At 43.4% G+C, this 15,584-nt stretch overlaps 1 protein-coding gene and 1 non-coding gene across 4 annotated transcripts in view; one reads left to right on the forward strand and one right to left on the reverse strand.

Moving 5' to 3' along the window:
• PHF20 (PHD finger protein 20) overlaps positions 1-15,584 on the forward strand; it is a 185,859-nt gene that overhangs the window by 144,230 nt on the left and 26,045 nt on the right. For 2 of the 3 annotated variants that reach the window (XM_033186275.1, XM_033186277.1), the window contains 3 exons: positions 503-667; positions 4,272-4,450; positions 14,147-14,276. In XM_033186275.1, coding sequence (XP_033042166.1) covers positions 503-667; positions 4,272-4,450; positions 14,147-14,276 — 474 coding nt within the window. The remainder of the gene's footprint in view (positions 1-502; positions 668-4,271; positions 4,451-14,146; positions 14,277-15,584) is intronic. The other variant, XM_033186276.1, reaches the window with a different exon arrangement.
• LOC117069190 lies at positions 14,948-15,053 on the reverse strand. The gene has a single exon (XR_004431435.1). It is a non-coding gene; the product is annotated as a U6 spliceosomal RNA (small nuclear RNA).

Here is a 15,584-nt window from a genome sequence, read left to right on the forward strand (position 1 = left end):
GTTTCAAAGTCCTGCTGGCATTGAAAAGCCTTCTCACTTGCTGCATTGGCCAGTGTGCTCTGCTTCAGGATGGTACAGATGAAGGCATCGAAGTGTAAGCGGATGTGCAGGTGAATGACGGTATTTGTTCACACACACGACTCTGAAAACACATCTTTGAGCCCTCTTGAGAAAGGATTCCCTTCTTAAAAACTGTGTCTAGCCTTCACAAAAATGTTTAGAAAAATCTGTATTCTGACTTTGGGACTTAAAGGATGCCACGTTTTATTCTCAGTGTATCTTCTAGCTTAGAAAAACAATCTTATCAGGAAAAGAGGAGAGGGGCAATGCTGAAGGGGGGCGTTTGGGCCCCTGCATCTGCTCTCTACACCTCTTTTTGGTTGAATTGTCCCTGAGCCTTTGTGCTGCTTGAAAAGGAGACTTGTTGGTTGGATGAGATTGATTCTGGAATGCACCACTGTTATCTAGGGTTGTTCATTCTTTCCTGATCCTGTTCTTCCAGAATGCCCCTGCAGTGAGGAGATCAGTGACACCTCCCAGGAACCTTCTCCACCCAAGGCATTTGCCGTTACCAGGTGTGGGTCCTCACACAAGCCAGGGGTCCATATGAGCCCGCAGCTTCATGGCCCAGAATCTGGACACCACAAAGGGAAAGGGAAAGCACTGGGTAAGGAGGCTCTTCTGGCCTGATCATTTGCTGATCATTTATTGGAAAATACAAGCATACCTGGGAGATATTACCAGTTTGGTTCTAGGCCACTACAATAAAACAAATAAAACTAGTCACACATAATTTTTATTTTCCCAGTGTTTACAAAAGTTATGTTTATACTATATTGTAGTCTGTTAAGTATTCAGTAGCATATGTCTAAAACAATGCATATACCTTAATTGAAAAATATTGCTGTGCTGAAAAATGTCAAGTTTTTTGGAGTAAGTCCTCAAAAGCATAGACAACAAATACAGAAATGGACAAGTGGGATTGCATCAAGCTGAAAAGCTTATGCACAGCAAACTAAACGATTATTAGAGTGAACCGAAAACCTACTAAACGAAAGAAAATATTTGTAAACTATTCATTAACAAGAGATTAATAACCAGAATATATAAGAACTCAGCTCAATAGAAAAATTATTCAATGTAAAAATTGGTGGCCAGGCGCGGTGGTTCACGCCTGTAATCCCAGCACTTTGTGAGGTGAGGCTGGTAGGTCACTTGAGCCCAGAAGTTCGAGACCAGCCTGGCCAACATGGTGAAACCCCATCTCTACAAAAATACAAAAAATTAGCAGACGTGGTGGTGTCTGCCTTGTAATCCCAGCTACTTGGGAGGTTGAGGCAGGAGAATCACTTGAACCCGGGAGGCTGAGGTTGCAGTGAGCCGAGATCATGCCACTTCACTCCAGCCTGGGCGACAAAGCCAGACTCTGTCTCAAAAACAAAAACAAAACAAAACAGTAAAATATGTTATATATATACACACACACACATATATATAATGTATATATGTACAAAATCAGTAAAATGTTATATATATACATATATATACACACACACACATATACATATGTGCTCAACCTAATATGGGCCCTGGAAGGGGAGGCGCCCACTCACCCAGGTGTTACAAAGTCCTGCTGGCATTGAAAAGCCTTCTCACTTGCTGCATTGGCTGTTGTGCCCTGCTACATGATGGTACAGATGAAGGCATCGAAGTGTAAGTGAATATGCACATGAATGACGGTATTTGTTCACACACACGACTCTGAAAACATATCTTTGAGCCCTCTCGAGAAAGGCTTTATATATATAATACACACACACACACACACACACATATATATATATAGTTTTGTTTTGTTTTTGTTTTTGAGACAGAGTCTCTCTCTGTTGCCCAGGCTGGAGTGCAGTGGAGTGATCTCGGCTCACTGCAACCTCTGCCTCCCAGATTCAAGCGATTCTCCTGCCTCAACCTCCCAAGTAGCTGGGATTACAGGCGTGCGCCATCACACCTGACTAATTTTTTTGTATTTTTAGTACAGACAGTTTCACCATGTTGGTCAGGCTGATCTTGAACTCCTGACCTTGTGATCCACCCACCTCGAACTCCCAAAGTGCCGGGATTACAGGCATGAGCCACCGTTCCTGGCCTGTTACATTTCTTAAAACTTTCTTTGAGATAAAATTAGTTTAGCCGGGCGTGGTGGCTCAAGCCTGTAATCCCAGCACTTTGGGAGGCCGAGACGGGCGGATCACGACGTCAGGAGATCGAGACCATCCTGGCTAACACTGTGAAACCCCGTCTCTACTAAAAACACACACACAAAAAAAAAACTAGCCGGGCGAGGTGGCGGGCGCCTGTAGTGCCAGCTACTCGGGAGGCTGAGGCAGGAGAATGGCGTCAACCCGGGAGGCGGAGCTTGCAGTGAGCTGAGATCCAGCCACTGCACTCCAGTCCGGGCGACAGAGCGAGACTCCGCCTCAAAAAAAAAAAAAAAAGAGATAAAATTAGTTTAGTTCTTCCATATGTTCTGGGAAATGTGACATATGTGTTCATTAGATCAATCTTGTTTTGATGTAATGTTCAAAAATTTGAACTAGCAATACATTTCATTATGTTAACTGACAATGTAAAAAATGAAAGCTGCGTGCGGTGTCCACACCTGTAATCCCAACACTTTGGGAGGCTGAGGCGGGTGGATTGCTTGACCCCAGGAGTTCAAGACCAGCCTGGGCAACATGGCAAACCTTGTCTCTACAAAAAAATACAAAAAAAGTTAGCCGGGTGTTGTGGCATGCACCTGTAATCCCAGCTACTTGGGAGGCTGAGGTGGGAGGAACACCTGAGCCCAGGAGGTCAAGGCTGCAGTGAGCTGTGATCATGCCACTGCACTCTGGCACGGGTGACAGAATGAGACCCTGTCTCAAAAATAAATAAATAAAATATAATAAAAAATAAAAAAATATTTTATTGCTTAAAAATGCTGACAGACACAAAGTGAGTATTTGCTTTTGGAATAATGGTGTCAATAGACTTTCAGGGTTGCTGCCACACACCTTCAGTTTGTAAAAAAAATACATTATCTGTGAAGTGCAATAAAATATTAATAGTTATACCTGACTTAGAACAGTGTCTGGTTCAGAACAAGCGCTTAGTAAAAGTTAGCTGTGATTATAACTAATCAGGCCTCAAATGATTCTACCTCTGATTATCCCTGTAATCTTCCCCTTCCTCATTCCTCACTGTCTATAGAGTTTTTGTTTTTTATTTTTGTTTTTGAGACAGAGTCTCACTCTGTCACCCAAGCCAGAGTGCAGTGGCATGATCTTGGCTCACTGCAACCTCTGCCTCCTGGTTCAAGTGATTCTCCTGCCTCAGCCTCCCCAGTAGCTGGGATTACAGGCGCACCACCACATCTGGCTAATTTTTTGTATTTTTAGTAGAGACAGGGTTTCACCATGTTGACCAGGCTGGTCTCAAACTCCTGGGCTCAAGTGATCTGCCCACCTTGGCCTCCTAAAGTGCTGGGATTACAGGCATGAGCCACTGTGCCCAGCCTGTTTGTCTTTTGAGACAAAGTCTCATGCTGTCACCTAGGATGGAGTGCGGTGATGTGATCATAGCTCACTGCAGCCTCAAACTCGCAGGCTCAAGGGATCCTCCTGCCTCAGCCTCCTGAGTAGCTGGGACTATAGACATGCATCGCCGTGGCCAGCTAATTTTTTTTTTTCTTTTAGTGGAGACGGGGTTTTACCGTGTTGCCCAGGCTTAACTTGACCTCTTGAGCACAAGCAATCCTCCTCCTTCAGCCTCCCAAAATGATGGTATTAGAGGCATGAACCACCATGCTCAGCCTTTGTTTACAGAGTTTTAAAGGTAGCTCTGGATACAGACAGACTGTAAGCCAGGTCCTGACTGGATGGGGTGAAGCTGAAGAACATGTTAGAGTTGTCAGGGATGGTGGTCTGTGTGGTTCATGGGGAGTTGTAGCTCCTCTGCCACTGAGTTCTATGATCTTGAGTAGCCACTACCCTTGGGCTTCATTCTCTCAGTGAAATGTGGAAGTGGAGTTGAGTTCACTGCCTGGCATCATGCCTCCTTTGGGCTGTTACTAAATGACAGATCCAAGTACAGATCAGCATCCTCGTTTCCTTGCCCTATGAATATTCTTGCTTGGAGGAGTGGAACTATAAGGTCATTTTTCATTCTTGACAATCAAAGGGTTTTAATTTTATAACCTAAAATAATAGCTATTGTTTTCCCTTTCCTTGTAGAGGAGGATAATTTGAGTGAGTCCTCTTCTGAGAGCTTTCTCTGGAGCGATGATGAGTACGGCCAAGATGTGGATGTGACCACCAACCCAGACGAGGAACTTGATGGGGATGACCGCTATGACTTTGAGGTGGTCCGTTGCATCTGTGAGGTCCAGGAGGAAAATGACTTCATGATTCAGGTAGGGAGAACTTCCAGGAAACAGGTCTAGAGAAGCACAAACTGGTCCTTGGAGGGAATTTTGAGGCCAGCAACAATGGCAAGTCATACCAGAGCCCCAGATAGACAGCATGAACAGCAGCAGACTGAGCTTTGCTTTTTGGTTTGGCTTCCTCAGAGTTCCAGGCTGCCATACATAGTCCACTGATGGAGTAAGAGAGGACTTTAGGGATCACTGAGTCTAAACCTCTCATGCTCTGCTTGAAGCAGCTGGGACCCGCAAATGGGAAGGGCCTTGCCTGTGGTCACAAAGTGAGGAGTTGAGCAGCAGGGACTGAAATCTTTGGAGTGGCAGTTTAATCTTCCCATGGACTCTTATCTTCTCTTTGAGGTAAATTGTCTTTGTGATCATGCAGGCTGGCTTTATAACTTCTATGTTTCTTTTTCTTTATTTTCCTGACATTTGAGTCTGTCATCTCCATCTCTCAGATGTGCCTGTGGTGGGCGGGACCTCCTTACTTGCTTGGGGAAACCATGCCTGGCCAGCACCTGCCTGCCCTGGCCCTTGTCTATAAATCGCAGTTCTGGGAGAGGTGGCGCTGGCTGGCTGGCTCCTAAGGGTGTCACAGGTTCCCTGGGTGTCTTGACAGCTGCCCAACTGGCTTGGAAACCTGAATTTTTAAAAGTCATGGTTATATTGGTTAGGGTATTTTTTAGGGGCAAGTACAAATATCGTTGGGAAATAGACTGGGTCCCAGGACTCAGAGGCAGGGCTGCCTTCAGGCTCAGAACCTGGAATTCCATCTTGAGGGCCTTGGTCTGCCTTGTTTCCTGCTGCTCTGGAGTCCTTTTGGTTATTTTTGATTTTATTCCTTGCTTATTTTCTTGGAAAATGCAAAATGGTCACTTTTGGCCTTGCCCCAATTTTATATTTTTGTGTTCAAGAGACTAGGTAGACCAAGGTCAGAATCTTAGTCCCAATTCTAAATTTCTGAGTAAGGAATTCCAGCCAAATTTAGATCAGATATTAGTTTTTGGAACAGTCACCTGTGGCCAGAGGGGAAAGAGTTTGTTATGGGTCAAATGCTCTCCCCTGGTCTAGTTATCTGGTCTGATGGTAGTAGAGCTTACAGATTATTGACAGGGGTAAAAAGACTGCCTGGGGCCCCCCTGTGTTATATTATAACACGAATGGGGGTTCAGGGGTTGTTCCCAGTAAAGAGGGTGGCTGCCCATCGTCCAATAAGAATCTATATAGCCTACTGAGATTATGAGAAACAGGCCCAGCCCCTTTGGCTTGCTTTCTGTGATAGAATATTATTTCCTTGCCCTTTCAGTACTGTAGGTTGGCATGGCATGGATTTTTTTTTTTTGAGACGGAGTTTCGCTCTTGTTTCCCAGGCCGGAGTGCAATGGCGCGATCTCAGCTCACCACAACCTCTGCCTACCAGGTTCAAGTGATTCTCCTGCCTCTGCCACCCAAGTAGCTGGGATTACAGACATGCGCCACCTCTTCCAGCTAATTTTTGTATTTTCAGTAGAGAAGGGGTTTCTCCGTGTTGGTCAGGCTTGTCTGGAACTCCCAACGTCAGGTGATCCACTTGCCTTGGCCTCCCAAAGTGCTGGGATTACAGGCGTGAGCCACTGCGCCTGGCAAAATATTTTTGTTATGATAATTTTTTTTTTTTTTGAGACAAGTCTTGCTCTATCACCCAGGCTGGAGTGCAATGGCGCAATCTCGGCTCACTGCAACTTCCGCCTCCTGGGTTCAAGTGATTCTCCTGCCTCAGCCCCCTGAGTAGCTGGGACTACAGGTGCCTGCCACCACGCCCGACTAATTTTTGTATTTTTAGTAGAGACAGTGTTTCACCATATTGGCTAGGCTGGTCTCGAACTCCTGACCTTGTGATCTGCATGGCATGGAGTTTTGAAATTCACTTTTGGACCTTGACTTAATATACAGTTGCATTTTTTCCTCTCATTCTTTGAATTTGTTGTCTTTGTACTCAACAGTCCCCTTTCCTTTTATTTCTTGAAACATTGGGACTTTGCCATAGCTCTTTAAACTTTCAGAACAACTAGAGCTGAGTAGATGTATTTGCTTTTTTTTCTTTCATTTTCCTAGGGCTTTTAGAAAACACTTATTTTGAAATAATCATAGATTCACAGGCAGTTGCAAAGAAATGTACAGGAAAGTCCCATGAATTCCTCTGCTGGTCTTCCTCCCATGCCAACAGCCCATAAACCCACAGTAGGATATCGAAACTACAAAACCAGTTGACATTGGCACAATCACTAGAGCTTATTCAGATTTTACCAGTGATATACACGTACTCATTTGTGTGTGCATATAGCTCTGTGTGCTTTCATTACAAGTATAGCCTTATGTAATCACTCCCACAATCAAGGTACTCAGGTATACTAAGACCATGAGATTCCCTCCTGGTACCCTTTATAGCCATACTTATCCCTAACCCTGGAAACACTAAACTGTTTTAACTGTCTATATGTAATTTATGACTCTTGGTTAATGGAATCACATGGTATGTATCTTTCTCAGAGAGGCCCTTTTTACTCTGTGTAATATCCTTGAGATTCATCCATGTTGTTGTGTGTTTCAGTGGTCATTTATTCCTATTGTCCAGTAGTATTCCATGCTATGGATGTACCACAGTCGTGCTCTTTTTGTTAACAGAACTAAAGCAACTCTATGGAGCTAAGGTAACTGTGTCCAGCTGAGTAGTGATTTAAAGTTTCTGGAGTGTTTTCAGAAATACCATCGCACCTCTAACAACGCTATCTCAAGTCACTTGTTTGGGAAAACAAAATTACAAGATATGATTTTGTTCATCATTGTAGAACCATTAAATAAGTCATCAGATTATGATTTGAACCCAGGGCACCCAGTCAAGTGCTTTTTCCCTAAGGGGCCTTAGCTATGGGGATTTACATTTACAGTTGAGAAGTGAAACAAGAACAATTTGTTTTTGAAACATAATAGTACCATCTAGACTGGCTGACCAACCCTTCCGCAGCACCACCAGTGCACACACGCATATACATACACACATACATACACACACTTTAGGCTGAGGGAGAGTCTTGTCTTTTTGAATAGCCTTCATAGTCACCTCTGGGATTCAAGGGTACCTGATATTTAAGACCTTTAGTATACTTTCGTTCAGTGGTTTTCAAACATTTTTGAATATCAGAACCCCTTTTCAGAACCCCTTTTCCTAATGGACTGTTTCATAGAACCCCAAAATATGTAACAGGTAACAGCAATAGTTTTGAAAGTTCAAAATGGATGATCTTTACTTGTGAGGTCGGAGATGTGAATGGTGGGCATATTCCCATGATTCTGATGTGCTGTCAGAGCTCTGAGTGACAGACAGTTGCTGACTTGGAGCACTTCAATGGCTCATTTGTTTTTCTCCATTTGGTTACACAACAGGGAGACAAGCGTGATGCACATGGCCATTGTCAGGGTGACTTTTCCTGAACAGCATGCTGTGTAGTTACTTTGATTAATCAGAGATGGGAGGACAAGCTCCGTTTTGAGGTCAACATAATACTGAGCTATCCTAGCAATACAAAATTGTGTGTGGTGGCGGGCTTCATTGTCTTAACATTTGACTTGGAACATGTTTGAGTGCGCATCTTTTTTTTTTTTTTTTATTGTCCTATCTTAAAAACACACACATTTTGCAGACTCTCTGAAGCCCTGTGGACTACTATTAGATAATTGTTGGCTGGGCATGGTGTAATCCCAGCATTTTGGGAGGCTGAGGCGGGAGGATTGCTTGAGCCCAGGAGTTTGAGACTGCCCTGGAAACACAGCAAGACCCTATCTCTACAAAAAATAAAAAATAAAAAAACTAGATGAGTATGGTGATGCATGCCTGCAGACCCAACTACTCCGGAGGCTGAAGTGGGATGATCACTTGAGTCTGGGAGTTCAAGGCTGCAGCAAGTCCTGGTCGTTCTGTTGCACTCCAGCCTGGGTGACAGAATGAGACCCTGTCCCCCTCCCAAAAAAAGAAAAGAAAAGAAAAGAAAAGTTATATAACTCACACTATTATTTTTTAGTAGATTTTTTTTTTAAGTTTGTTTTTAAAAGGACGTTAAAGATCTTTAGTTTCTACTCTGTCATCCTTGAGCATATGCTCAGTTCTAGGCCTTGTTAGCCTGACAGATTTGCCCTTTATCTGCCTGTTAAAATCTTCAGTGGGTGAGGAATGAATGTCCCTCCTGGCAAGGCTATTCTGCCTAACGGTATGTAACCCATTTCTGATCCACTCTGGTACTTTCTCCATTGACTTTTCTATAAGTAGCAAGGATCTTGGGGTGTTTGAGGGTAGAGGTTAATGTGCCGTTATGTGCTATATGAAGAAACTAATTTCGGGGCAATCAGGGCCACCAGGAGCATGGCGGAGTCAGGAGCCAACTTGATCTCCCACTTCCCAGGCTCCACAAGACCTTGTGTCTCGAGCTCACTTCAGAGCTTCTTGGCTTTTGTTCCAGAGGACTTTTCTGTGCTGTCCACCTGAACCAAGAGTGTCCATCTGGCTTTGTGTTAAGGAGAGACAGTTTCTGACTGTCCTGTCACTGAGAGCAACGTATCTTTTCCACTCAATAACTTTAGCAAAAGGCATAAATTTAGAGGGAGCTAGCTAGAACAAACACAATTTAAACTTTTAAAATGTATTCACCATCTAATTAGGAAGACATGAATAAATTTTTCTTAAATCTTTACCTTAAATTGATATTTTGAATAACCCTAGAATACATTTAGAGTGTGTTTTCTAGAAGTGCATGTATTACTATAGAGAAATAACTTTTTGGATCATTTTCATTATATGAGTAGTATCAACATCGTTCTTCGTATTATCGCTATTTGATCTTATTTACCAGTGCTAATTTAAATCACTGGAAGGTTAAAATCCTACTTAATAATCATGGTATTTGAGGAATCTGGCTACCACATAAAAATGAACATCAGGAAATACATTTGATATTTAAATTATTTTAATTGCCGTAGAGCAGGTTTTGTTAAGCTTTTCCTTAAACGGCTAGATAATAAATTTTTAGGTCTTGTTGCACCTAATGGATTCTTCTTCGAGCAGCTGTAGGCAATATGTAAAACAAATTTTCACCTGTATGGTTGGGTGCAGTGGCTCACATCTGTAATACCAGCCCTTTGGGAGGCCGAGGTGGGCAGATCACTTTAGGCCAGGAGTTCAAGACCAGCCTGGGCAACATGGCAAACCCTGTCTCTACAAAAAATACAAAAATTAGTTAACTGTGATGGTACACACTTGTCGTCCCAGCTTCTCAGGAGGTGGGTGGACCACCTGAGCCTGGGCAGTCAAGGCTGCAGGGAGACGAGATTGTACCACTGCACTATAGCCTGGGGAATAGAGTGAGACCCTGTCTCATAAAACAAACAAACAAAAACTCCTAAACAAATGAGTATGGTTGTGTTCACGAAATACTTTATTTACAAAACAAGTCAAGCTGGCATTGGCACATGGGCTGTAGTTTGCTGACCTTTGCCCTACAACAACAAGTATTAATATGTATTAAGTGCCCAACTCCAGTAAAGATTATGTAGCAGTTTTAAAAAGAAGCCCATTTTAATGACCTAGCACTGTGGCTCACACCCATAATCCTAGCACTTTGGAAGGCTGAAGCGGAAGGATCGCTTGAGTCCAGGAGTTCAAAACCAGCCTGGGCAACATAGAGAGACCTTGTTTCTACAAGAAATTAAATAAAAATTAAGTAAATAAAAATTTAAACAAAGAAGCCCATTTGAAAGTTTTGGTTATTTTAAAATTCATATTATTTGTTGGTACCTAATGCACTGACATAATTCAAAGTCCAGAAAGCACACAGAGAAATAACTTATCACCAGAGAAATACCTTGTCACCAACTACCCATTCCCTAGAGTCAGCCCTTATCAGTTTCTTGTATATCCTTTCAGAAACATTCTATGGCTAAACAAACAATAGCAAATGTGTTTTCTCCTTTTAAAAATTTTTCGGTAAAATACACATAACATTAAAAGTTACCCTTTTTATTTTTATATTTTTCTTTTTTGAGACAGGGTCTTGCTTTGTCACCCAGGCTGGAGTACAGAGGCACAATCACAGCTCATGGCAGCCTCCAGCTCCTGGGCTCAAGTGATTGTCCCACCTCAGCCTCCTGAGTAGCTGGGACTACCTGCACACACCATCACACCTTCTAATTTCTTTAATTTTTTTTGTAGAGATGGAATCTCACTATGTTCCTCAGGCTGGTCTCAAACTCCTGGCCTCAAATGATCCTTCCTCCTGAGCCTCCTAAAGTGCTAGGATTACAGGTGTGAGCCACCCTGCCCTGCCTAAAAGTTACCATTATAACCATTTTTAAGCATATAAGTCAGTGATATTAAGTACGTTCACATTGCTTTGCAACCATCTCTTTTTTATCTAAATGCAAATGTTCGCATTTTATGTGTAGTATTTTATTTTATTTTATTTATTTATTTATTTTTTTTGAGACAGAGTTTTGCTCTTGTCGCCCAGGCTGGTATCCAATGGCGTGATCTCGGCTCACCGCAACCTCCACCTCCCGGGTTCAAGTGATTCTCCTGCCTCAGCCTTGCGAGTAGCTGGGGTTACAGGCATACACCACCATACTTGGCTAATTTTGTATTTTTAGTAGAGATGGGGGGGGTTTCACCACGTTAGTCAGGCTGGTCTTGAACTCCCAACCTCAGGTGATCCACCCGCCTTGGCCTCCCGAAGTTCTGGGATTACAGGCGTGAGTCACCGTGCCCGGCCACATGTATAGTATTTTTAACATCTTTTTTTATTTAGCAATATGTAAGTTAAAAACCATTTTATTTTCTGCATAATGGTTGAATCATACTTTATTTTATTTTATTTTATTTTTTTGACAGAGCCTCACTCTGTCACCCAGGCTGGACTGCAGTGGCATGATCTTGGCTCACTGCAACCTTCCTCTCCTGGGTTCAAGTGATCCTCCTGCCTCAGCCTCCTGTGTAGCTGGGACTACAGGTGTGTACCACCAGGCCTGGCTAATTTTTTGTGTTTTTAGTAGAGATGAGGTCTCACCATGTTGGCCAGGGTAACTTCAGGTGACCAACTCCTGACTTTAGGAGATCCTCCCGCCTCAGCCTCCCAAAGTGCGGGGATTATAGGCAAGAGCCACTGCGCCTGGCCCTTTTTTTTTTTTTTAAGTTATATAAATATTTGATCTACCTGCAATTTTGCCAGGTAATTAGTGAGAACTATAGCTCCCCATTGTACTAATATCATACCTCACTGTTTGAAATACCACCTTTATTTACTTCATTTCTAAATGTATTTGAATCTTTTTCTGGTTCTCTCTTCCATCGATTCATCTGTATATTTGCTCATACAATTCTATTTTAATTATTGTACCTTTATAATATTTTAAAAATATCTGGTATGGCTAGTGTCTCCTTATTGCTCTTTTTTCTAGTTCCAAAGCTATTAATTTATTATTTTATTGAGACTTTTTTTTTGAGATGGAGCCTCGCTCTGTCGCCCAGGCTGGAGTGTAGTAGCGTGATCTCGGCTCACTGCAACCTCCGCCTCCCAGGTTCACGAGATTCTGAACCTGCCTTAACCTCCCAAGTAGCTGGGATTACAGGCGCCTGCCACCATGCCTCCCTAGTTTTTGTATTTTTAGTGGAGACGGGGTTTCAAAAATATTGGCCAGGCTGGTCTTGAACTTCTGACCTCACGTGATCCACCCGCCTCGGCCTCCCAAAGTGCTGGGATTACAGGCATGAGCCTCTGCACCTGGCCAGGACTACATTCTTTTTATAAATTAACCCAAGGATAATTGATATCCATATGTTAACTCTTGCTGTCCAGGAACAGGGTGCACTGTACCATTGACTTATGTCTCTGTGTTCTTCAAGTAGTATTTATGTTTTTTGTTTTTTAGAGAGGGCTTACATGCTTATGGTTATTCTTAGGTATTTTATCTTTTAGTTTGTTTATTATTCTCATTCATTTCTTAATTTAAAGGAATAACGTGTTTTAGTTACATGCACATGAAAAAAGTTATCATTGGCCAGGCGTGGTGGCTCACGCCTATAATCCCAGCGATTTGGGAGGCTGAGGCAGGCGGATCATGAGGTGAGATCGAGAACATCCTGGCTAACACAGTAAAACCCCACGTCTACTAAAAATACAAAAAATTAGCTGGGCATGGTGGCATGCACCTATAGTCCTAGCCACTCAGGAGGCGGAGGCAGGAGAATGGCTTGAACCTGGGAGGCAGAGGTTGCAGTGAGCCAAGATTGTCCCACTGCACTCCAGCTTGGGTGACAGAGGGAGACTCCGTCTCAAAAAAAAAAAAAAGTTATCATTTGAAACTGAACTGTATTTGATTCATTTTTGGTGAATCCTGGTTTTCAAAACACAAAATCATTGGTGAGATAGACTTTCATTTTTAATTGTTAGTTTGTTTTCTGCTACTGACCGCCTTTTTGTCACTTTATATTTCTTCTCTGAGCCTTAGTTTCCTCATCTGTAAATTGAAGAATCTAAAACAGGTATCTAAAGCCTGTCTTTGCGCTCTGCCCACGTTGATTCTGATATGATTAACTTCCTAGAGACCTTATATCTGCTCAGGGAAGCCCTCTTGATGCTGGGACCTATGTGACTGCCAGTGGTTGAGGACCATCTTGAGCTCTGGATTTCTAGTCCCTTGTGGCCAGGCTGGTGGACCACCATCAAGGTCATGTCAGGAAGCTCACTGTCCACCTTCTAGGGCTAATTTGTTTGGTTGGGTAGTTAAAGGTTTAGGGTCCTGGTTTGGAATTGCTTGAAGTGGCCTGGTATCTCCTGGAGAGTTCGCCTTTCCTTTTCATTCCCTCCTCTGGACCCTTAGCTCTCAGACCTACTATCCTCAGGCTGTCCATATGTCTCCCAGTGCCACCCTCATTGTTAACTCCTTCCTTTCCCTCTCTGCCTTCTGGCCCTCTCCCCCATCCCCTCAATACTCAAAGAAGGAAGTAGAGCCTTGGGTTGAAAGAATTGGCTTAGCAACAAGCCAGGTTTATGTTCTCATCCACCTTTGCCTTTCAATAGCTGTGTGATCTTTGGTAAGGTTTAGAGAGAATAAATGCCAAGTACCAACCCATGATTACCCCAGCAGGGGTCTTGGGGAATTGACTTGCTCATTAGTGGTTAATAGTATTAATAGTAGCGTATTACATAAACCTGTGTGCTGGGCTCTATAATAGGAGCGTTTATAAATGACCCATTGAATCTTCACAAACAGCCCCAGGAGGAGGGTAGGAATTATGTGTCCCGTTTTGCAGATGGGGAAAATAAAGCCCAGGAGAACTGACCTATGCAAAGTCACACAGCTAATGAGTGTTTGGGCCATAATTCCAACTCAGCTTTAAGATGTCACTCATGGGACTGAGGAACTGAATTTTTAGCTTACCATATTAATTTCAATGTAGAGCCACATGTGGCTAGTGGCTACCATATTGGACAGTGCAGTTCCAGATGTGTGGCAGCAGCTCAGTTCCACGTTAGTCAGGAGGGAGTGCTCCTTCCTCCCCTCTCCTTCTATCTTCCCACGCCCCTCCCCTCAGCAGGTGGGTCTTACTTTTGGATGGAGAACACCTTCTGAGTTTAATTTTTGTTGCTTCTTTAATTCTAACAGTGTGAAGAGTGCCAGTGCTGGCAGCATGGGGTCTGCATGGGATTACTGGAAGAAAATGTGCCCGAGAAATACACCTGTTATGTTTGCCAAGACCCTCCAGGTAGAGATTTCTGGAGTCAGGGATATAACAGTATGTAGCCTTTTCCTTGGCACAGCTGGCTGTGTATGACACATTTTAAATGTCTGTGGTCTTGAGACTCATTTCTTCAGCATCGGCTAGACTCCAACTCCTCCTCGCCTCTGTTGCTATCCCGCCTGGTGGCCAGCTGTCCTGAACGTAGCAATAAGAGCACATGTGTGAAGGGGCCCACCTAGTGGAAGGCCTGGCCTTGAGCTAGAACTATTCCTTTTCTTTAATTATGGTTTTGAAAAAATGCATGAGGTTGGGCGCAGTGGCTCATGCCTGTAATCCCAACACTTTGGGAGGCTAAGGCTTGTGGATCAACTGAGATCAGGAGTTCGAGACCAGCCTGGCCAATGTGGTAAAACTCCATCTCTACTAAAAATACAAAAATTAGCTGGGCGTGGTGACAGGTGCCTGTAATCCCAGCTACTTGGGAGGCTGAGGCAGGAGAATCGCTTGAACCCAGGAGGTGGAGGTTGCAGTGAGCTGAGATTGTGCCATTGCACTCCAGCCTGGGCGACAAGAGCGAAACTTTGTCTCCAAAAAAAAAAAAAAACATGAGATCTACCCTCAACAAATTTTTAAGTGTACAATACAGTATTGTTGTTAATAACTGTAAGTACAATGTTGTACAGCAGATCTCTAGAACTTTCATCCTGTGTGATTGAAGCTCTGTAAAAAAATGTAGAAACTTCCCAAGTTTGAGTGTCATCCTTGTGTAGGGGCCATGCTAATCTTCTCTTTATTGTTCCTGTTTCAGTGCATGTGCTGCTGAAGTGGCACCTTTTCCTTTTCTTGAGGACTCATGAGGATGGGCATGTGGGCTCTGTCTTTGGCTTTTGGGGGTTGTTGGAGGGTTAGAAACCTGCCTTTGCCCCCTGTGGCAACATCTGCCCTTCATCACATCACTGCCGTCTTGAAGGGAGAAATGCCCTTGAGGGGAAGGAGGAAGGCATGGTTGGGTAGAGCCTGTTGCCACCCTGAGCAGTGACTTAATTCCTTAGCAGGATCAGTTAGTTCCATGGCTATAGAGGTCACCTGTGGCTGTTGGTTGCTCCTTTCTAGAAGGAATGGATTGTAAATATGCAGTTCATTGTCTTAGTTTCCATGGGATGGTGACATTGTCTCCCATTACCACCTGTAAGGTTCTCCCTCAGCTCTAGTCCCCTGATTCCTTTAGAGCTAGACAATGCTTGAGAGCCTCTGCTTCGGTTACTCCTTTCTGTCCGATGAGGTGGGCCTGGTTCTCCTACACCCAGTTTTGCTTATGAGGAAGAAATTGATCCTTGAGGATACAGTTGACTTTCCTCATAA

Source organism: Trachypithecus francoisi, unplaced genomic scaffold (assembly GCF_009764315.1).
Source record: "Trachypithecus francoisi isolate TF-2019V2 unplaced genomic scaffold, Tfra_2.0 Lachesis_group21, whole genome shotgun sequence".
Taxonomy (NCBI): Eukaryota; Metazoa; Chordata; class Mammalia; order Primates; family Cercopithecidae; genus Trachypithecus; species Trachypithecus francoisi.